The sequence below is a fragment of the Bos mutus genome, chromosome 17 (assembly GCF_027580195.1).
Source record: "Bos mutus isolate GX-2022 chromosome 17, NWIPB_WYAK_1.1, whole genome shotgun sequence".
NCBI lineage: Eukaryota > Metazoa > Chordata > Mammalia > Artiodactyla > Bovidae > Bos > Bos mutus.
In genome coordinates, this window is record NC_091633.1 from 117,113 (window position 1) to 138,315 (window position 21,203).

The 21,203-nt window shown below is 68.1% G+C and overlaps 2 protein-coding genes across 8 annotated transcripts; one reads left to right on the plus strand and one right to left on the minus strand.

Annotated features, from left to right (window-relative positions):
* The first annotated feature begins 1,956 nt into the window (after positions 1–1,956).
* Positions 1,957–7,299, plus strand: CCDC188 (coiled-coil domain containing 188). Of its 5 annotated transcripts, XR_011467399.1 has the most exons (10): positions 1,957–3,130; positions 3,399–3,506; positions 3,604–3,765; positions 4,347–4,418; positions 4,522–4,581; positions 4,673–4,737; positions 4,914–4,971; positions 5,077–5,126; positions 5,214–6,016; positions 7,169–7,299. XR_011467399.1 is itself a non-coding variant. In XM_070385637.1 (9 exons), the coding sequence occupies exons 1-9, from the start codon at positions 2,384–2,386 to the stop codon at positions 5,398–5,400; spliced, it is 1,509 nt and encodes a 502-aa protein (XP_070241738.1). In that variant the 5' UTR covers positions 1,957–2,383; the 3' UTR covers positions 5,401–6,152. The 5 variants fall into 5 exon arrangements, 4 of the variants coding, with proteins under 4 accessions (XP_070241738.1, XP_070241739.1, XP_070241740.1 ...); XM_070385637.1 differs by lacking the exon at positions 7,169–7,299 and having other exon boundaries at positions 5,214–6,152; XM_070385638.1 differs by lacking the exon at positions 7,169–7,299 and having other exon boundaries at positions 4,347–4,403; positions 5,214–6,152.
* Positions 6,245–19,903, minus strand: ZDHHC8 (zinc finger DHHC-type palmitoyltransferase 8). Of its 3 annotated transcripts, XR_011467398.1 has the most exons (12): positions 19,672–19,896; positions 13,529–13,650; positions 13,222–13,379; positions 12,690–12,862; positions 12,384–12,486; positions 11,861–11,952; positions 11,615–11,756; positions 11,301–11,421; positions 11,118–11,227; positions 9,335–10,299; positions 7,437–8,500; positions 6,913–6,931 (listed from the first exon to the last, which is right to left on the minus strand). XR_011467398.1 is itself a non-coding variant. In XM_070385634.1 (11 exons), the coding sequence occupies exons 1-11, from the start codon at positions 19,773–19,775 to the stop codon at positions 6,706–6,708; spliced, it is 2,316 nt and encodes a 771-aa protein (XP_070241735.1). In that variant the 5' UTR covers positions 19,776–19,903; the 3' UTR covers positions 6,245–6,705. The 3 variants fall into 3 exon arrangements, 2 of the variants coding, with proteins under 2 accessions (XP_070241735.1, XP_070241736.1); XM_070385634.1 differs by lacking the exon at positions 7,437–8,500 and having other exon boundaries at positions 6,245–6,931; positions 19,672–19,903; XM_070385635.1 differs by lacking the exon at positions 6,913–6,931 and having other exon boundaries at positions 7,387–8,500.
* Positions 19,904–21,203: the final 1,300 nt, after the last annotated feature.

Sequence of the window (21,203 nt, forward strand, 5' to 3'; positions counted from 1 at the left end):
ACGCTGCCTGGTAACAAGGGCCGCGGCTCCCCGTGACGCTGGATCTGGCCCAGCTTCCCGCTGCGGCACGGAACTCGGCCACAGGGACTCACCCCCAACCCCTACTGAGCCTCCTGGGGCCTGGACTCGATTTGGGTGTGTGGGGGCACCCCCACGCTAGTGAGATTTGCAGGACGCTCTGCCGTGGGCATGTGTGTGTTCGCACACGTGTGCTCGGTCATGTCCAACTCTGTGACCCCAAGGCCTGTCTGTGGAAATGCCTTCATAGCTGGGGTTCCCTCTGAGAGCCCGCCACCCGCTGGGCCACGCCCAAACTCAGGGCCGCACCGCAAGGGCCACAGGGATGGGGCGAGGAAGGGTCCAGGGTGTGGGATCTTCAGGGTTCCGAGCCACCACCAAGCTTCCCGGGCAGGGCACAGCGAGGCACAGGCTGAGTCCAGGAGCGGGTTCCAGGCGGCTGGGGGAGGCTCCGGTGTCATTGGGCGTCCCAGGCACCCCCTCCTGCAGACCACCCTGGGGGCCCAGGTGAGACGCGAGGCCGCTGCCAACAGTTCCCGGGGTGTCTTTGCTGTCAGTACAGGGGCCCCGTCTCCACGAGGAGCTCCTCTCCCCCACATTGAACATTCCCCAGCACCTGCTGGCTCCTGATGGGACGGTGCCCCCACCTCACCCTGGGGGTGCCATCTTCTCCAGCGGGGAGTGGCCTCAGGAGGCCTTGGGGGCCTGAGTTGGGCTCCTGGCCCCGTCTTTCCCAGCCCCTCCCAGCAGAGCCTGTTGCTAGTGCCCAGATGCACCCCCAGAAACACAGAGCAGCCTGCTGGGGCCAGGCCACGTGCATCCAGCTGGGCACAGCCTGTGGGCAGTGCGTGCCCCTCCTCTGTGGGTGTTCCGCACTCAGCGGGGGCGCCAGACCGCCAGCAGACGAGGGGTATTGACGGACTTCTTCAGACATGAAGCGGGGGCTGACCGCACCTGGGTGTGGACGAGGCAGGGCTGCTGACCCGAGCTGGCTAGGGGGCGGCTCAGGGGGCCACCCAGCACGTGCGAGAGTCAGCAGATGGCAGGGGACCCACAGGCAACTCCCCAGGCTGGCCCCCTCCAGACATCTGCCCAGAAAACTCCCCGGCTGCTAATGGGGAGTAGCAGAGCCCTTAACCATTCCTGGCAGGAAGGCCTTCCAAACAGAAGATCCTGAAGCAGAAGCAGCAGGAAGTGAAAGCTCCCCTCCCCCCCAAATTCACTTTGTCCCTAAAGGAGAACAGGAAGCTCTAAGAAAAGACTAGGGAGAGGCAGAGAACAATGGAGACATCCTGGAACGTTATAGCAGGGTCTCCCACAGGGAAGGGCCTGAGCTACCGGGAAACACTGTCTGATCGGCCCAGCCTCACAGGCAAGCAGCCTGAGGTCAGAGTGAGCTGCCGGCTGATCCCCAGGGCTCTCCCGATCTAGCTCCCCACACCAGAGGCTAAAGCAAACACCCGTCAGCCAGGCCTGGACCACTTGGCTGGCCCTACCGGGTGGGTCTCTGTGGTCTCGCTGGGCTTGTCAATCCCCTCCGGGAGCTGGGGACCTGCCGGATGACCAGAGCCCCCCCTTCCCCGTGACCTGGAATCCGAGAGCAAGGTCACAGAGGATCCAGAGAGCAGCGAGAAAGTCACCGCCCGACACACAAGCGTTGTTCAGACCTCCTGGTAAGAGCCCACAGGCCCAAGCAGGCCCCCTGGGCTCAAGCTAGCCCAGAGCCCAGGGTCACGTTGCCGAGGGTCAAGGATGCAGGGACGGCCGGGGTCTGCAGCTGTGTCCCCCACACGGGCACTCAGGCTTCCGCCAACCCTCCTTTCTGAGGAAGCTGCTTGCGGATGCGCTTCTGTGAAGCGAGGGAGGAAACTCAAAGAGCGGACTGTGAGCTGGGGGCTCCAGGAGTGGGGCACCGTGGAGGGCGGGGGTGCAGTGGGACAGAGAGCGGGACACCGCGTGACGCTGTTAGGAGGGGAGGGGAGGGTGGGGTGCCGGAGCCGGCTGTCGCTCAGTCCCTGAAAAGACCCCTGAAGCGGCGAAAAGCTGGACCAGTGTCCAGCCACTGAACAGGCCATGGCCATGAGTGGGTGACTCAACCTTGGATAACAGTCCTTGTGGGACCACTGAATGTTCAATAAATGACTTAAAAAAAACAACAACAACAAAAACCTTGGAGATTCACAGGTGAAAAGGTCAGGCTGTGGGATGATCTCTTCTGGGTGGAGAGAGGCATGGCCACTGCCTCTAGGAAGGCCTCAGCCTTGGGGCTCTCGGGTGGGACAGGGCCACATTGGACTCCTGCTGCTGTTTGACTTTGCTTTTAGCTCACGGCTGCAGGACCTGCTGTAGTTTAAGAAAGTAGCTGATGGGACATGGTGGGAGGGGCCCGGTCAGCCCTGCTCCAGCCACCGCCCCAGCCCATTATGACCTCCCTGGTCCTGCCCAGGCCTTTGTGACAGTCGTCCCTGAGGTGCCTATGAGCCATGACACCCAGAGCTCCCTTAGTAAGAGGGTGGTAGGACAGGCCAGGCCAAAGCCTGGACCTGGGGTCAGGAAGGGGTCACAGGGAGGAATGGAGGGGCCGAAAACCCTGGGACCCTGTGGCCACACCCACCCCCAGTGCCCCCAGCCCCCAGCTCCGGGCAGCCGCGGGGGGTGCCTGGACCCACCCTGCCCGGGGTTCGCCAGGTGGCCCTGCATGGCGCCTCTCAGCCCCACCCACTCGATGGAGACTGCCAGGCCTTTCTCAGCCCTGGGGACAGGGGGTGGGGGGCCCAGGGTCGGGGGCGAGGTACCCGGGAACTTCATCACAAGCGAGGACGGCGAGCTGCAGCGACAGAGGCCGCGAGACCCAGCAAGGATGAGACAAGGACAGATGGACACCAGGCTGGGGTGGGGCTGGGCCCTGCACTCCAGCCACGAGCAAGAGCAAAGGGCTTCCCGGCAGGTGGCAGGGCCCAGCTCGGGGCCCCGGCCCTGCCCGTGCCCACCCCTGATCCCGGGCACAGGGGCCTCGGCCTCACCCAGGGCAGACCCTCCCCAGCTCCAGGGTATTCCCCTGGGGCCCGCAGAGCCGTCCTTCCTCCAGCTGGAGCAGGAGAACCAGAGTCTGGTGAGCACTGGGCCCCGGCCCTGCCAGACCCCACGCCCCACAACCGGGCCCCACCAGACCCTGCGCCCCGGCCCCATCAGACCCCAGCACACCGAGGACCTGCCAGACCCCACGCCCCGGACCCCACGCCCCAGCCCTGCCAGACCCCATGCCCCACACCTGGGCCCCACCAGACCCCACGCCCCAGCCCCGCCAGGCCCATGCCCTCTCTCCAGCCCCACCCCAGACACGGCTGTCCCCATCTCCCCATCTCTGTGCCCCACCCCAGAAGAGGCAGAACCAGGATCTGCGGGAGCAGCTGGGGGCCCTCCTGGGGCCGGGGCAGCAGTTCCTGCCCTTGTGCCCCGAGCACTCGAGCTGCACGGCCCTGGCCTGGGTGAGTGCGGGACGGGGCACGGCCCCGGCAGGACTGCGGGTGGCACTGTGGAGCGCCTTGTGTCTCCATGCGTTCCCCCCACCCCACTCCCAAGCAGTCCATGACCACGGACGCTGCCGATGGCCTTGGGGCTGAGCCGGGGGCTCCTCCACAGCCCCCTGAGCAGGCCTGCGCCCAGCCCCTGGAAGACAGGGCCCCTCTGCAACTGCTGCGGCAGGAGCTGTGCAGGGGCGAGGAGTCCTTCGTGCAGCAGTCCCAGGTGGGCCGGGGGGCGGGGGAGGGGAGGGGACGGGATAAGGCGGGGCCAGGGCTGGGAGGGGAGGGGACGGGGCGGTGGGGGGAGCGAGGAGTCCATGCTGCAGCCCCAGGTGGGCCCGGGGGCGGGGCCTTGGAGGGCGGGGTCGGGATGGGGAGGAGCCAGGGAGTCGTTCCTGCATCAGTCCCAGGTGATCCGGGGAGCGGAGCCGGGGGCGGGGCCAGGCCGGGGAGCTGAGGAGGAGTTCGTGCTGCAGTCCCTGGTGGGCCGTGGGCCCAGGGGGAAGGGCGGGGGCGTGGCCCGCATGGGGCGGGGGCGGGATTGGGCGGGGCCAGGCACTCGTTCCTGCAGCAGTCCCAGGTGGTCCAGGGGGCGTGTCCAGGAGCGGCGTGGTCGGGCCGGGGCGGGGCCGGGGCGGGGCGGGCCGGGGCGGGGCGGGGCGGGGGGGGGGGGACCGGGGCCGGGGAGGGGGAGGAGTCCGTGCCGCAGTCCCTGGTGGGCCCGGGGGGTGGAGCGGGGCGCGGTGGACCGGGAGCCGACCACTCTCCAGCCCTACCTCGGCCCACACTGCGCCCCCTCCCCAGAACGAGCTGCAGCAGATCCGACTGTCCTTTGAGAGGAAGAAAATGGCTATCACCGAGGTGCCACCTGCAGGGGTGGGTGGGGGCGCCGGGCGGGGGCTCCACCTGTGGAGAGAGGCGTCCAGCACGGGTCCTGCTCCATCCTGAGGGCGTGACCCAGCCTCGCCCCTACCACCAGGTGTGGGACGGCGTGGCTGAAGTACACATGGCCCTCAACAACCAGGCCACCGGGCTTCTGGTAGGTCCCCAGAGGCGCGAAGCCCAGAGGATGAGCAGGCGGGGAAGGGGCCGGCGAGCAGAACCCCCACTTTACCCTCTCTGGCCCCCAGAACCTCAAGAAGGACATCAGGGGCGTGCTGGACCAGATGGAGGACATCCAGCTGGAGATCCTGGGGTGATGTGGGGGCTGGAGGCCCGGGGGCGAGGGCTGGCTGAGCTGCGATGGTGTCTGGGTCAGGGTGCGGTGCACCCGTCCCTGACGGGTCTGCAGTTCCCCAGCGCCAGGGCAGTGGTGAGGGCTGAGGAGGGGGTATACCTATGGTGCTGACTGCAGCACCCCCGCCCCCCCAGGGAACGGGCCCAGTGTCGCACCCAGGCCAGGAAGGACCAGAAGATGGCATGTAGAGGGGTAAGCCCCCACCCCCACCCTCCCGGAAGCCGCGCTCGGGCAGCGGGGAAGGAGGCGGGTGAGCAGGCCTGCCCTGACCTCACCGGCTCGGCCCCTTCTCCGCAGAAAGCGCGGCTGCAGCTGGGATGCTCCGAGGGCCTCAGAGGCCAGCTCTGGTAGGTGGCCCAGCCTGCGCAGGGACCGAGCCCAGTGCCCAGGGCCCGTCCCCGGGCGCCCCGCCCCCTGACCACCAACGCCCGCAGGCTGCTGGCCCTGAGGCTGCTGCTGGGCGCTCTGTTGGCCTGCACCGCCGCCTACGTGTACGTGGTCGACCCCGCACCCTTCGAAGGGATGGTGCCGCCCCTGCTGAGCCGCGCCGCTGTCTGGAAGCTGCGGGCCCTGCTGGGCCCGTTCCTGCGCCTCGAGGTGGACGGCTTCCTGCCCTTCTAGGCCGGAGGCCCAGCGGCCCCAGCGAGGAGGAAGCCAGCAGGCCGGCGCGGTCCCCAGCGCCCAGCGGCCGCGCCGGCCCCGTCCACGGCACTGCAGCGCACCGTCCCCGCCCGGAGGCTTGGAGAAGGGAGGGGGCGGGGGCTGTCCTGAGGGCCGGGCCTGCGGCCGGACATATAGTCGTGACTCTGGGCCTGTGTGCTTGTTTCCATGGATACCGGGGCTGGCGCTGCTGGAGCCTGTGACGCCTTCCCGGGCTGATCTTGCAGCGAGGGTCCCCGGGGTGGCGCCCCTCTCTGGCACCCCTCGCCCACCTGCTGTGGGGGTAGCCTCTCCGCAGCCCCCTTGTCACCAGGAGGGGGGAGGGAGCCTCAGTGAAAGTGAGCTCCCCAGGCCTCATCCCCAGGTGGGCGGACCTTGGGGAGCAGGTTCTGTCCCAGAGGTGCTGCTGAACCCAAACAACCCGCATCCCTGTCTGGCCTACCACCCACCTCCCACACCTGCCCAACCACCACCCAGCGCCCTCCCCCCCATTCCTGTTTACCTCCCCAACCCAGGGGGTCTGTCCAGTCCAGGCTTGAAGGACAGGGGCACCACGGTGGTGGACAGAACCATGGAGGTAAAACACCAAAGATTTTATTTACTGCATTAAACTGGGGGGAGGGAATACCTTTTAGAACAAGAGACCAGATTTGTGGCTGCTCGTCCCCATGTGGGAGAAACAGCTATGCTGGCAAGAGACGGGGGCTGGCCAGGGCCCCGCCCCGCCCCTGGGGGCGTCGGGGGGCCCAGCTGGCTGGGGGCTGCAGGGCTGGGGATGGCGGGGCCCTCTGAGTACCCCAGGTGTGCAGAGAAGGAAGGAAGACCGTCGGGGCAGGGCTGGCGGGCTGGGGTCTCCTCTGGCTGGCTGCTGCAGGAGCTTAAGGCATCAGTTCATGTGCAGGGTGCAGGGGGAGGGGGCAGTGCAGAGACCTGCAGGGGCTGCCTGAGACCCCCACCCGGCCCGGCCCAGCCCACAGAGGCCGGGCTCCCTGGGAAGGAAGGGAGTTGGCGTAAAGTGCTTGGTCAGGCAGGGGGCCGGGTGTGGGGGCAGCGACAGCCCAGAAGGCTGTGGTGGCCCCTGCAGCTCGGGGGCCCCCGCCTGGGGGGTCTGACCCTCTGTGGCGGGCGGGGGCCTCCTGAGCCGGGAGGGCGCAGGGTCACGGGCCCTGGCAGGCTGGGGATCAAGTCAAGCTGTGGCTGGTGGAACGGAGGCCCCGGGGCCCCTAGGGTCCACAGCAGCCCAGCCCTCCGGGGCCCCAGAGTGGCCTACTTGGTGCCCCGCTCGGGCCCCGAGAGGCTGGGGAAGAGGCTGGAGGCAGCCAAGTGCAGCCGGCACACAGCCCCCCGGGGAGGCGCCCCTGGGGCTGGGCTCCAGGGGGCCCGCAGCGGCGGGCGGTCCTCTGGGCGGCCGAAGTGGCACAGGTGCAGGCCAGGGGGCGCCCAGGGCTGGCCGCGCCGCCCCCATCCACGGCTGCAGGTGCCGATCCAGCCCCTGCGGGTCGCAGCGTCCAGTGAGAGAGAAGCAGAAAGGCGGAGGTCAGCGGACCAGGCCCTACCCCCGGGCCTCCAGTCCCCGGAAGGCTGTGGATTCCCCCCACCCTGCCCACCGCGCGTCTGAAGAGGGGCGCAGGGACCGGTCCAGCTGCCCAACATCCCAGCCACAGGCACCCCCTGCTCAGGGGCCCCGGGGTGGCTCAGCCCAGCTCCCCCAACACCCTGTTACTTCCAGGTGACACAGACACGGGAGGCCACACACCCCTGCCCGGCCTCCAGCCTGGCACCAGTTCAGGAGCGCCCACAAGGAGCAGCCAGGCCCGGACAGGCTGCCATCCCCTCTCCCGCGGCCTAACCCCTCTGCCCCGCCAGGAGCCCTGGTCTTGCTCAAGGAAAGGACCCAAGTGACTCTTTTTCTTTTTTTAATAAAATTATAGATATATCGATGTAGATATAAAAACATAGAACAGACACAATGCAAGCGGACGCTGCCGTGTGCTTACTCTCGGGTCCCTGGCACCAGGTGGAACTCCAAGCCCTCCCGATGTGCTTCCCACTTGGGCCCCAGGCTCCAGAGGGGCCTGGGCTTTGCGTGCCTTGGGTGGGGGTCTCCAGTTTGCAGGGAGGGGCTCGGGGTGGCCTGGGCCCCCAGGGGCGGCACTGGGCCTCCTGTCTGCTCCCCCAGCCCCCGTCACCTCCCACAAGAGCGTAAAGCAGAGGTTAAGGCTTCAATTAAAGCGTGTTTCCAGGCGGGGCAGGGGAGGGGGACGGCAGGGGCCTGAGCGTTGACACGTGGGATGCAGCATGGCAGCTCAGAGCACAGACGTGGGGATGCGCCCACCAGCGGGGGTGAGACGAGACACATGGAGCCAGGACCCCACCCACAGCTGGCTGTTTGTCCGTCTGTCCACCTGTCTGTCAGAATAGCTGGGTGCCTGTGGGCTGGGCCCATGCTCCCTGTGGGAGAGCTGGCCGTGCCAAGCTACAAGCTTGCAGCAGGTCCCTGAAAGGCAAGGGGTAGGGGCAGCCGGGCAGCGGGGCCCTCGGCCAGGGGCTCAGGCCTCTCTCTCCGTCTCTGGGCCACGGGAACCCACGCAGAAGGGAAGCGGGTGGGGCCGGCCGGGTGACAACCTCAGGGGCACAGGTGCGCTCCGTGCCTCTCGCCGCCCCAGCTCACGGGAGCAGAACCACCAACACGCAGGCCCTGCAGCCCCATGGCCCACAGCCCCGCAACACCTGGTGAGCAGGTGCGGACGGGCGGCCGAGGACCAGGGACGGGCCGTGGAGGCATGGCTTTCCTCGCCGAGGCGTCCGCGCCAGGGGCAGAGAAGCTGGGAGGGGTGGCCGCGGGGGGTCGTGGTTCCCATGGCGCTCGGCGACGGGGGCAGTCGGTCCTCACACCGAGATCTCGTATGTGGTCCCACCCACGCCGGACACCTTCTTAACCAGCGTGTGCCGGGCGGGGCTGGCGGAGGGTCCCGGGGGGCCAGGGGCCGGCCCCAAGCGGGTCAGACCCGGGGACTGCCCATTAAGCTTACTTGGGGGGGTCTTCAGCTGAGGGTGGTCCCTGCATCGAAACAAGCAGACACACGCACACTGTGAACACGGGTACACGGCAGAACACGGCCAGCGGAGGCAACGGACAGAGGACACAGACAGACGGAACCCTGGGCAGCCCCTGCCTCTGAGCTGGACAGTCCCACGTGGAGATGGGGGACGGGGGGTGGAGGACAGACATCTGTCAGAACAGCCACCATCCCTTCTTTCCCAGGCTGCTCAGCACAGACCAAGAGCACAGGGAGGCCAGGTGGACCCTGGCCAGTGCATCCGTGTCCTGGCGCCCTGAGCTGGGGAGCCCACAGTCACCCTCTGACCTCCTCCTTGCTCCCTCTGAGGAAAGAGAGGGGCTGCCCTTCAGCCCTGCAGCCGCTGGGCGCTGACCAATAGCATGGACCTTGCCGCCCACTGGGCCTGTCACCCAGCCTGCCTCCGCCCCCTGCCTGAGCCTCCCTTTGCCCGTCTCTGAGCAGGGAAGGCCCTGGACGGCCAGGACCATGGTGCCCAGAGTGCATATCCCGCTGCAGGATGACATCACCCTGACTTGGCCTTCTGAACTCGGGCAGTTGACCATCTCTAGAAAGACCCAGGATGCCCCACGTGCTGGGTCTGTCAGCCCAGGAAGGGTGCGGGCTGTTGGCTCAAGGTGCAAAATCACCTGCCCCACCCCAGGGTGTCCAGGGCGTCCTTGGAGCTGGTGACCCTCACGCTGGCCAGCAGGAGCCTCCAGGCTGGATGAGGCCCACCCCCCAGGGTAGCCTCAGGCCTCCTGGGCAGCCTCCCAGCCAAGAGCCCCGCAGACCCCTGCCCCGTGCCCAGTGGCCAGCCACACTCCAGCACCCACCTCTGCACAGCCAGCGAGGGCGGCGGTTCCGGGAGGTCCGCATGGATGAAGGCGACGGCCTTGGGGCCAGCATAGGAGGGTGAGCAGGGGGTGCCAGGTGGGGACGGGGGCACCTGGTGCACCGGCGACCTGTGTGGGCCGCTGGTGGGACGGACCCCTGGGCCGCCGCTACTGGCCAGGTCTGTCTGCAGGGAGGAGGAGGAGGTCCGTGGTGCCCGGCTCACCGCGCTGGACAGCGAGGACAACGAGGTCTGCAGAGCGGGGTTGCGGGCGCCCCCGAAGCCAGGCCCGGCCACCAGGTCATCCCGGGAGCCGCAGCGCAGCCCGAGGCCGCGTGGGCCCTCGGACAGCACGCCGGCCTGCTGCAGGCTGTAGGAGCTGGGCGTGTCATAGACTCCCGAGTCGCCGAAGAGTGAGTCGGCCTGAGAGCGCAGCAGCCGCTCCCGCTCCTCCCTGTCCTTGCGCTCCTGGATGGAGGCCATGATGGTCCGGGATAGGTTGTCGTAGCGCACCGGCGAGGGCTCCCGCGGCCGGGGGCCCAGCACCGGGCTGAAGCTGCGGGGCGGTGGCCGTGGCGGGTCGCCTGGAGCCCCCGCGTGCAGGTAGGGGGAACGGTAGCCGGGGGCGCCAGCTGCAGGGTGGGCCGGGCAGGCGTGGCCCCCAGGGGAGCCGGGGTTCAGCAGGCTATCGTAGGACAGGCTGCCATTGCGGTTGGGCAGCGCGTGGGGGGCAAAGAGGCTGCGGTGGGGCGTGGGGGGCCCACCCTCGGAGCGCAGGGGCTGCAGGGCCACGTGGTCCCCGCCCCGCCGACTGGCCGCCTTGAGGCTCAGGGAGCGCAGGGCGCCTGAGAAGGTGTCGGCCGCGCTGAGGGGCGGGTAGTCAGGCAGGTCCAGGCTGGGCTCGGACGCAAAGTCCAGGCTGTGGATGCTGTCCTCCCCCAGCGTCAGGGAGTCGGTGCCTGTGACCTGCAGGGAGAGAAGGCCTGTCCACGTCTGCTCACCCCAGGCCCTGCCAGATGCCCTGTGCCCTCTGGGAAGCTGCCATCAAGTGGCGACAAGTGCAGCGACGAGCTGCCCCCAGAAGCCCGCAGTCCCCTTGCCCCCGGAGGGAAGAGGCCCGGGGTGGGCACAGCAGTGTGGGTGGCCTCAGGGCACATGGACAACCAGCCAGACCCTCTGTGGGGTCCAGGACAACCCCAGGAAGGAGGCGACCATTCTAAGGGCCACGGGACCCTGGCCAGGCAGGCCATCAGTCCTGGGGGATCCGGGTGTGCTGGCCCATAACAGGCCTGCCCTCCAGTGGCCATGAAGGAAGCATGCAGCCCGGGGACCTCAGGGCTCTTGTCCTCTGCTCAGGCCGCCCACTGCCCCAAGTGAACGCAGAGAATAAATGTGCTTCCTCAAACAATCTCAAATTCCTCTGAAGCCTTCGCGGGGGCCCTGAAGGCCTCAGGCAGTGACTAACGTGGAATTCCAGGCGCCCCGCACACAGTGCTTCCGGGGGCAGCGCCCACAGTGGCCCGGGGAACAGAGCCGAGCCAGCAGGCAGGCAGGCCAAGGGCCAGAAAGACCAGGACACCCTGCCCCAGATGGCACGCTAACCCTCTGTGACCCAGAAGGCACGCTAACCCTCTGTGACCCAGAAGGGGTCTTCCCGAGGGCCTCACGGGGGCGGGGCCTCCTCGGGTAGGAACGCCTGGGGCGGGCCTCTCGGGTAGGAGCTCTTGGCTGAGGGGCCTCCCGGGCAGGGCCTCGGGACCCCGGGCGGGGCCAGGCTTCCTCACCTGCTCCGCCGGCCCGCAGAATGGCGCCTTGGGACCCGTGGGAAAGGCGGGCCGGAACTTGTACATGGCGGGTGTCGGGGGGCTGGTCCTCTGCGCCGACAGGGCACTCTCTGGAGGAGACGGGCCGCGGTCAGGCTGGGATCGCTCGGCGCCCCTCCCTCCACTCGGGTGCTCCCGCCTCACCAGCACTCTCCGGGCGCGGGGTCTGCAGGTCGCTGCCAAACGTGCCAGCCTCCACCTTAGGGGGCAGTGGCGGCCCCAGGTCCAGGGGCTTCTCATCCAGCCGGTCCAGGCTGCCCTTGGACTGGAAGGGGATATGGTCAGTGGTGTGCAGGTACCGGCCAGGGGCAGGGCTTTATTGGGAACTCTATCCTAGCGCCCAGGACCCTGACCCTTCCTTTGTTCGGCTCGGTGGTCCTCTTCCTTCTACTTCGTGGCCCCGCCAACCTGGCGGCTTCCCGCCGCTCCCCATCCCCCACCCACCCCTGGGCGCCCACCTTGCTGCGGCCCAGGCCAGCCTTCAGCCCATTGTCACTAAGCTTGACCTTGAGCGGTGGCGCTCGCTCCAGGAGCTCCGGCCGAAGGAAGGGCGGCTTCAGGCGAGCAGCCAGCGGCAGCCGGGGCGGCTCCACCACATACCTGCGCCAGGGCAGAGGGTCAGTGGCCAGGGCGGCCGTGCTTGAATGCGTGCCGAGGGAAGGGCCCGCCAGGCGAGAGCAGATTGGACAGGCTGAGAGCCTCACCGGGGCGCCAGGGGGCTGCACAGCACGTGCTCCACGTTCCCGTAGCAGCCGCGGGTGAAGGGGTTCACGCCCCCACGGAACTTCCCCGTCACCTGTGGATATGGAACCCCTCAGCCAGCCTGGCCACCCAGGGTCAGCCAAGGAGGGAAGACAAACAGGGACAGCGGGGTTCCTCAGAGGTCAGTTGGGCAGCGTCAGCACAGGGATGTCCCCCACCTAGGTCACCAGGACCTGCCCCTGCATGCAGTGGAACTTCTAGGTTGATTCACTGGTGGCCACAGTGGCCACCGATGGGGGTCTGGAGGGGTACAGGGCAGGAGAGACCCTACGTGCCAAACCCCACTGGGGGCTCCAGGGCTGGAGCCTTCCCCAGCACTGCTGCACGTCAGCCAAGGGCCCCCAGGCCCCTGCTCCGACCATGCTCCTCCACGGCATCGTGTGGCCCAGGCTCCTCGCTCAGCCGGTTGGGGACCCGCCCACACCCATCCCCGTCAAGAATGCGCGGCACCCCCCAGGTCTGCACCTGCTCGTTGGTGGTGCGGCCCCGAGTGACCAGCACCACGTGGAAGCCCGTGAGGCCGACGACGGGGATGAAGAAGAGGCCGGCCACACACATGACGGCCATGCTGGCCCGTTAAGGCCAATGGCCAAGGGCGAGGACGGAGCAGCTGCCTGTGGCTAGACGGCTCAGGCCCTCCCCACCACCCCACTCAGGGAAGGGGACCCACTCCCCGGGGGCTTCCGGGCTCCGCCCCAGCCCTCCGGGCCTCGACTTCCCCACGAGATGTGTCTCCGGGCCACACCGCCTTTGTGGTCAGGCCAAGGATACGTGATGGTGGTGTGGGCGGCGCCCAGCCCCTCCGCGTGGTTCAGCACGTAGACCAGCCCGAAGGCGACGACGCCCACCATGTGCGCGCTGAGCGACAACAGGAACAGGAAGAAATAGCGGTAGTTGCGGCGCCCGATGCAGTTGTTGACCCAGGGGCAGTGGTGGTCGAAGTCCTGGGTGGGAACAGCGCGTCAGCACTCGGGGTGGGGGGGCAGGGCAGAGGCAGGGCCAGACCCAGCAGAGGTGGGGCGGAGTCAGGGGTAGGGTGGGGCCGAGCAGAGGTGGGGCCAGGGCAGGGGTGGAGCAGAGGTGAGGTCAGGGAGGGGCGGGGCGGAGGGGCGGGGCGGAGGGGCGGGGCGGAGGGGCGGGGCGGAGGGGCGGGGCGGAGGGGCGGGGCGGAGGGGCGGGGCGGAGGGGCGGGGCGGAGGGGCGGGGCGGAGGGGCGGGGCGGAGGGGCGGGGCGGAGGGGCGGGGCGGAGGGGCGGGGCGGAGGGGCGGGGCGGAGGGGCGGGGCGGGGGGGCGGGGCGTCACCTCCACGCAGTTGTCGCAGACGCTGCAGTGGGAGCACCGCGGCGGGCGGTAGAAGTGGCAAGTGGCGCACCACTTCATACGGACCTGGATGCCCCGCACATCCACGTTCTTGTACAGCGGGGCCCGGAAGTCGTCCTCCTTGTCCTCGTCCTCATCCGCTGTGGGCCGGGGGCGGCAGGAAATTGACCGCCCTGGCAGAAGAGGCCAGCCCTTCCCCAGCCACTCCGCTCCCGGCCCGGCTTGCCCTCGTCCAGCCACTCACACTCGAGCGAGAGAGAGTGGGGAGCCGCCCCGCACAGGGCCCTACCTCGGGGGAAGACGCCAGGGTCCATGAAGGTAGCCATGCTGAAGTTGGCCAGGACAAAGAGGAAGAGGATGCCATTGTAGACAGGGACGGCTGGGGACACGGCGCGTGTCAACCATGGGCACCTGTGTCGGACAGCAGGGAGAGCTCAGTCTGGGGTGTGGCAGGTGTGTGGGGAGGGGACGTTGGGGCAGCGGCCTTAGGCGACACACATGCAGTGCTCAGGGTGGCCACCAGAGCCAGCTCTGACCCAGCCACCCCCCAGCGCCTGCCAGGAACTCAACTTCCAGTTGAGAAAGCTGAGGCTCAGAGAAGGGCAGGAGGGGTTGGCCAGAGCCAAGGCTTGTCCTCCCATCCCCACTGGAGATCTTTGCTGGGTGCCCTGCCCTGGGAGGGGTGGACACAGAGGGTGAGAGACCCTCTCTGCGCATGCGGTCTGATGGGCAGAGGCCAGTGACCCGCTGGGCAGCTCAGGCCAGCCCTGGGCCTCACTGAGACCTGTCCCTGGCCCAGCAGGCCCCTGCTTCCAGGGAGGTTCTGGGGTGTGATGTGGGAAGCGGCCCTGGTCTGTAAATGCACGGTGCGGAGGATGCGTGCCGTCCCCTGTGGAGTGCGGTCTCAGGGCCTGGGCCTAGGTGCATCTGCACCCAGACAGCCTTGTTTCATTGTCTTATGTATTTGTCTGTGGCTGTGTCAGGCCTCAGCTGCGGCACGCAGAGTCCAGGCGTGCGGGCTTCTCCCTTGTCGAGGTGTGCAGGATCAGTAGCTGTGACCCACAGGCTGAGCTGCTCCGCGGCAGGTGGGACTCAGCTCCCCAAGCAGGCATCCAACCTGCATCGGATCGGCAGGCGGATCCTCAGCCACTGGACCCCCAGCAGCCCCAGTCCCTTCTTAGCTTGCCGCCTTTCTCTCCGCAGGGCAGTACAGAATCCCTGTGGCCTCTGAAGGCACATGCCCCTACCCCTTCGCCGTCTCTCATCACCCCTCCACACTGGGCTCCAGGGCTGTCCCCTCTTCCAGTAAGCCTTCCCAGACTGCTAGCTCGCTGCGGAGGTCTTGCACATGTCCCTGGTAGACACTCTGGCACCAGAGTGTCTTCCTAGCCCTCACAGGACCTGCCCGCAGCCCTCTCTGAGGATGTGCCTGGCCTCAGGCAGTGGCCGGGGGGCCCCTGCCTCCACTCTTGGCGGTTCCCTGAGTTTGCCCACCAGGCTACCCTGAAGCGCCTCTGGCTCCAGGCTCCCTGTCCCTCCTGTGCTGAGCAGCGGGTGCCCAGTGGGTCCGCTGTGCACACCCAGGCCCTGCATGGAGGCCAGGAGCCCCTGGGATCCCCGACACCGGCCTCAAGGACAGGCCCTGTGGCCACGCGTGAACGAGTCATGTGGGCGGCCCTGGCCAGCCAACACTGGTCACACTGGCACCCAAGCCTGCCTTGGCCAGCTGCCAGCCCTGCCACCCCAGCAACCACCTCCGTGCGGGTAGAACTTCTCTATTTTTAGTGGAAAGCGAGAGGCTATTTAAAGACTCCGCTCCCACGGCAGCACACTGGGCGGGCTGGGAGCCGCGCGTCACCCCTTCCTCTTCTCCGGGACCCGCCGTGGAGGTGACACGCAGCCCAAGGACACAGCGTCTATGTGCCAGGCGGGCGGCCCGCCTCCACCGTGCCTGTCCACGGCCAGGAGCAGACGCCTTCCCCGCTCCCGTCCCTGCGTGCTGCCCGGCACACAGGCGGCATTCGGTGCGTGTTCGTGGGCTCTGGTCCAGCGCCATTTGGAGGGTCGGCGGTGGGCCCCAGAGGCGTGCTCTGCCCAACGGGATGGGAGGGGCTACCGGCCCAGATGCCAATGGAGAGGGGTGGATGAGACAGAGCCAGGCCCGGCCGGGACCGGGGACAGGTGGGTGCCGCAGACCCGCCCTGGTGCGGAGAACTGGCTCTCCACGCGCCTTCTGAAGACGGCTGGCCGCGGCCTCCATGTGGAAGGAAATGTGCTCTCCTGCACTGGTGCCGTGGAGGAGCCAGCCCGCTCCCAAGGAAAGGGCCAGGACGGGAACAGACAGACACGTGGACGCAAGGTGCAGCGGGGTGGCACACCTGTCAGCTCCAATTCACTGTTGGGTGTGGGTATCAGGGTTGTTGCCTCACCCCCGGCAGCCCATGCCGCCCTGTCCTCCCTGAGCCTCCGTGGCCCTAAGCGGCAGCAGGACCAGGGCGAGAGCTGCAAGGCAGCGGAGCCACTCTTGCCAGATGGCCTCTGCCCCGGACAGGCACCACCCGCCCCCCAGCGCCCATGGGCAGCACGTCCCAGGGAGGGCACGGTGCGGCCTCAGCAAGGGCAGGGCAAGCCTAGGGGGACACGGGTTTTCTGACAGGGGCCTGAGCCCCCTCCATTCACCATCTCTAGCCCCCTAGGCTTAACTCAAACACAGGGTCAGGGGCTGCCCTGCACCCTGGCCCCCGTCCTTCCGCTCGCAACCTCCACCCCGGGCGTGCCGAAAGGGGTCTCAGGCCTGGGTCCCCCACAGGGACCGGCTCAGTCACCAGTGCTGCCAGGGCCCAATTCAGCTAAGCAGGGGAGAGAACAAAAGAGCACACGTCCCTGTGAGCATGCACACATGCACATGTGTGTGGACACTGCATAAGCATGCACACACACAGGACAAGTGCAACACGACAGCCAGGTGTGCACTGACGTGTGTACAGACAAGCACACTCGTGCACACAGGACACGTGATCAACACGACAGCCGGGTGTGTGCTGACGTGTATACAGAAAAGCACACTCGTGCACACAGGACATGGGATCAACACGACAGCCGGGTGTGTGCTGACGTGTGTACAGACAAGCACACTCATGCACACAGGACATGGGATCAACACGACAGCTGGGTGTGTGCTGATGTGTGTACGGACAAGCATACTCGTGCACACAGTGACACATCCATACCCACAGACACGGACGCAGACACGTCCCCCTCCGGTGGACTCTCACCCCCGCCCTCTCTGGACCCTGAGGAGTGAGGAAGCATGCGCTCGGTGGGCAAGGCCTGGCAGGCACTGCCCAGGCGTCTGAGCCTGCGCCAGGCTCCCGGGGGACCTCTTGGCCCTCGGGACAACCCCCTCAACCCCCTGGGGAACGGTGTGCTCCAGGCCCCCCTGCCAGCTGGGGTTGGACACCGCCCACCACGGAAGCTGTGCTGCGGGCCCGGGCCGGCCCCCTCCCCCCGAGCCTCCCGTGACCCCACCTGGGCCTGCAGGAGGCCCCACCCAGTAGGATGGGGGTTCCACAGAGTAGCAAGCAGCCACGGCCAAATGTGGAATGGAAAATTTTAGCTCAGACGTTTTCATTTAAATCGGATTCTTCATTAACACTGGCTAATGAAGCTCAGGCACGGGGCAGCCAGAACCAGAGGTGGGCGGCCACTCTGCCCTGGTCCGGCCAGGAGGGCCTCTGGCTTCCTGCACCTACCCCACGGACCCCCGAGCAGAGGAGGAACGTGCCTCAGGGCACCGGGGCTCCTCAGGCCACACGTGGCAGGTCGTGGCAGGGGGCTCACCTCTCCCTGCAGCCCCTGCAAGGGGGCCCATCCATGTGGGCCCACTGCAGGCTGGCTTGGTCCTAGGCCAGGCCTCATGGCCCGACTGGGCATAGGGACCACTCAGGTCCATCGTGCCTACGCCTCTGTGCGACATCCAGAGGGGAACCCAGTGGGTCCAGAAAGACAAGACAGCACAGGCCCGACGTGGGTCCCGGCCCCACAGCCCCGGCTCTCTGATGCTCACAAGGTCCCCGTCACCCTGCAGGGTGGCTCCAGGAGTGGGAAGGGGCGGGTCAGGGACCTGGCCTGGGGCTCTCAGACACCCCGGACCCAGCACCTAAGCCGGCCTGGCACTGAGCCTTCTGGTGCCCAGGGGGACAGGACTGTTCTGAGAACCCAGGGAAGCTTCCTGGAGGAGGAGGGCTGCCGGGCAGCTCCCCTGTGGCATGCTGCCCTTCCTCAGCGGGGGGACCCCACCTCTGGGCATGCTCGCCATGCCCAGCCTCTCCTGGTGGCAGGTCTGAATATCCTGCCAGCCAAGATGCTCAGCAAGCTGGCCCAAAGCAGGGGTCCCCAGTCCCCTCAGCCTGGGCTCCCACTCCGAGCCACACCAGGAGCTGCTGTCCGCGCCGACCTACCTCAAACAGGCAGCTCATATTTCCTGAGCGCAGAAAGGGGCCAGGGGCCCCAGTGTCCAGCAAAGTCCAAGAAGCAGAGAACACAGAGTCCCGATCCCATGGGGGCCCAAGGCAGGGTGGGGAGAGCCCCGGAGCGGGGGTCTGGCTCCGCGCAGGGCCTGGGATCAGAGCTAGGGGGACGCGAGGCCTGTCCAAGGAAGGCACTGCCCGGTCCCCTGCCCACCCGGAACAGCCCACTGCAGGCGGCACCACTGGGCCTGGGTGGCCTGGCAGAACCCGTGCAGAACCGCACCACCTTGGTGGAGCCCAGCAGGACTGGGCTGAGAGCAGGCCAGGGTCCTTGATGGTCACTCGGCCAAGGAGCACGGCCCGGGGGTGCAGGGAGGGTCCCAGGCAAGAGGACGCTGCACCTGGACACGGCCCGAGCCCCCGCGCCACCTTCCACACCAAGCTGCCCTGGGGCGCTGAGCACAGAGGCAGGGCAGGGACCCTGCATGCTCGCCCCCAGGGATGGGGCCATCGGGACCTTCTGAAACCAAGGGAAGCCACAGGACAAGAACCCTTCCTTGGGGTGTCAGGGTGCTCTGAGCAGGAGAGGGGATGATGCTAAGCTCAGCTTCTTGTTAAACTTTTCCCTTACATCTCACAAGTTCTCACCAAGAACACGAATTCCTTTTAAAGTCAGAAGGACGAATGCTGAATTGCACTTGGGGGTGAGGAACCAGGACCAGCGAGCGGAGGCCAGGCTGCGAGGAAGCAGGGCTGAGGCTCCCCCGGGGAACCCCACCGGGGCCCAGAGGCCAGAGCAAGGAGCCCGCCCCCCAGAAGCTCCCGCGGGACACGTCCCCCCTCGGCCTGCGCCCGCTGCCCACAGCCAGCAGCATCTCAGTGACGAGAACACGTCTGCTCGCCAAAGCCAGAAATAAGCCCATCCACACAGCCTTTTTTAAACACGCTCCTGGCAGCCTGTGGCGCCCACCCAGCCCAGCAGGGCCCACTCGCCTGCGGGCGCCCACTGCAGCCTGGTCAGCCTTGGGCCGCTGCCCGCGTCCCTGCCGAGGGGAAAGGGTGCCCGGCTGGCCGCAGTCACCCTAAGCCTCAGGTCCCCAGAAAGGCTGGAGCGGTAGTTATTCCGGTCACCTGGCCATGTCCCAGTCTGGAAACCATGGCAGGAAGTGGCCGCAGACCTGCATGGCTAAAGCCGGGGTTCCCAACTGCTCCCTGTGCCTGGGGTGGGGGGCAGGGGGCAGGGTCACGACAACGCAGAGGGAACCTTTTCATCAGCACCCGCCTGGTCTGCACTAGCCCAGGACCGGCCGGCCCCCTGCCTCAAGGGTCCCAGTGCCCACTGGAACCAGAGTCCCTGGGTGTGGCCTGGTTGGGTCCTTTGGCCATGACCACTGGGCCTTCCTGAGGAGGTCAAGGGAAAGAGGAGGGCACTGCCAGGCCAGCGTCGGCAGTGGCCGTGGGGCAGGCACGTGGCAGCCGGGCCAGGCCACACCTACACGGGAACAACTTGGCTGGGGCCTGGGGCCGGACGGCCGGGAGGGCACCTGGGAGCCACCGTCCACTGCTTGCAAGGGGGGGTGGTGGCCCTGGGTGGCCGGCGTCCCCTCCTGGGCCCACAGGGAGGGCAGGGCTGCAGCCACACCCCGTGCAGACCCACACGCACTCCGCTGCCCTGGGCAGGCGCCTTGCACCCAGGGGGGCCTGCCTGGGCACTCCGGGGTGCGGGGTGGGGGGGGGGGCCTGCAGGATACCAGGGTCCTCACACCCAGGACTCACCTGGCTCTGCCTGGCTGGCATCAGCCATGGCCCAGAGTGGGGGCTCGCGGCGCCCACAGCCCTGTGCCCCCCACCCGGCCCAGCCCACTGTCCAGTCCCCGGTGGGGTCCAGTCCCGCCGGGCGAGTGCAGCGCCCTGCGCGCAGCCCTGCCCCTTCTGGCCCCGGCGCCCGCCGCGGCCGACTCACGTGAACACGAAGAACAGGGTGCTGGAGCCGACCAGCAGCGCGGCCGCCGTGGCCACCGGGATGTACTTGGCGGGTTTGAGGCGCGTCCCGGGGCTGCGGGGCATCCTGGGTGCCGCGCCGCCGCATCCCTCCCCGGGGCCGGGCGGGCGGGGCCGGCAGGACGGGCAGGACCCGGCGGCGGCGGCGGCCCGGGAGGAAATCCCACCCCGCGGGCGCGGCGGCGCGGCGGCGTGCTGATGTCAGCGCGCCCCTTAAGGTGGACCGGCGCGGGGCCAGGGGCCAGGCGAGGCCCCTCGCGACCGCCGCCCCGCCCGCCCTCCCCGCCCATCGCTGGGGGCGGGGCCGGGCTCAGACCTGCCTGGAGCGCCCCCACTCCCACCCCAGGACATGTCCAAGGGTGGCGGATCGTGACACGGCAGGGCGTCTTGGTGGTTTATCCCCTGCCCACTTCACAGGCCCTGAGCTGGACGAGAGGGCGGCAGCCGGCAGGGTAAGAAGGGCGGCCGGCTGGCCCTCTCCTGTCCCAGGCTGCAGGCCTCACCGGACAGAGTGGGGTGCCCTGCCCCTGCCTAGGACAGGCTGTCTGGGTAGGCTCACCCCTTGCAGGAAACCCCACCCCCAGACCCCGCGGCTGCCACTTAAGGTGGACCTGACCACAGTGAGATCGGGCCAGCCTGGGTCCGCTGCTCTGAAACCAAGACCTTCAGCCCCTCCCCAGGTGGGAATCCATGGGGAAGGGTCTGCTGTTCTGTGGCCAGAACCCTGTGCAGCCGTGTGCCTGAGCCCCTCAGGCTGGGAGACCCCACCTGGCCCTGGGGCCCCAGGCAGCTACTGGACAGAAGAGATGGTGTGGGTGTCCTCCCACCACTCCTGGCCATAGCCTCTGCCTGGCGAGGAGCAGCCCCCTGGAGGCCCAGGGCCGCAGGCAGGTAGGAAGCGGACACCTCCTGGCTCTACCTGGCTGCCTCTGCCTCCGGTGGCCCGAGGTCCTGAGGACACACTGTGATTCTAGCCCTGCCCCTCAGGGTCTCTGGGTCTGTAGGGGGTGAGTGCAGGGAGTGGGCAGGATGTGTGTCCCTCTGGGCAGAGGGTCCCAGGGAGCTGTGGCCCAGGGATCCCCTTCCAAGGGCAGCGGGGAGCAGGCCTGACCTGCAGGCCAGGCTGTGATACAGACGCGGCAGCCACTTCCCTTCCCCACGCCACCCTCTTGCCCTGCCCCACACAGCCTGGCTCAGGGCCAAGCACAGGCATCCTCCGGCCTGGTCCTGCCGTGTTCCCCAAACCCCCGCCCCCACAGGACTCCTTCGGAGCCGGTGGTCTCTGCGGAGGACACAGGGCCGCACTAGACCAGCGCCGACTGTGCACTTGGGGAGACCCGCCCCCCGAGGATGCCCCACCTCCACCCAGACAAGAGGGCCCAGAGCTGCGGGGGACAGTCTTCTCTGAGGACGGTCACGGGGCTGTGCCCGGCTCCAGGTCAGACGGGTGGCTCTGCCAGGGCAGAGGGCCACCCAAAGATGCCCGGTCAAAGC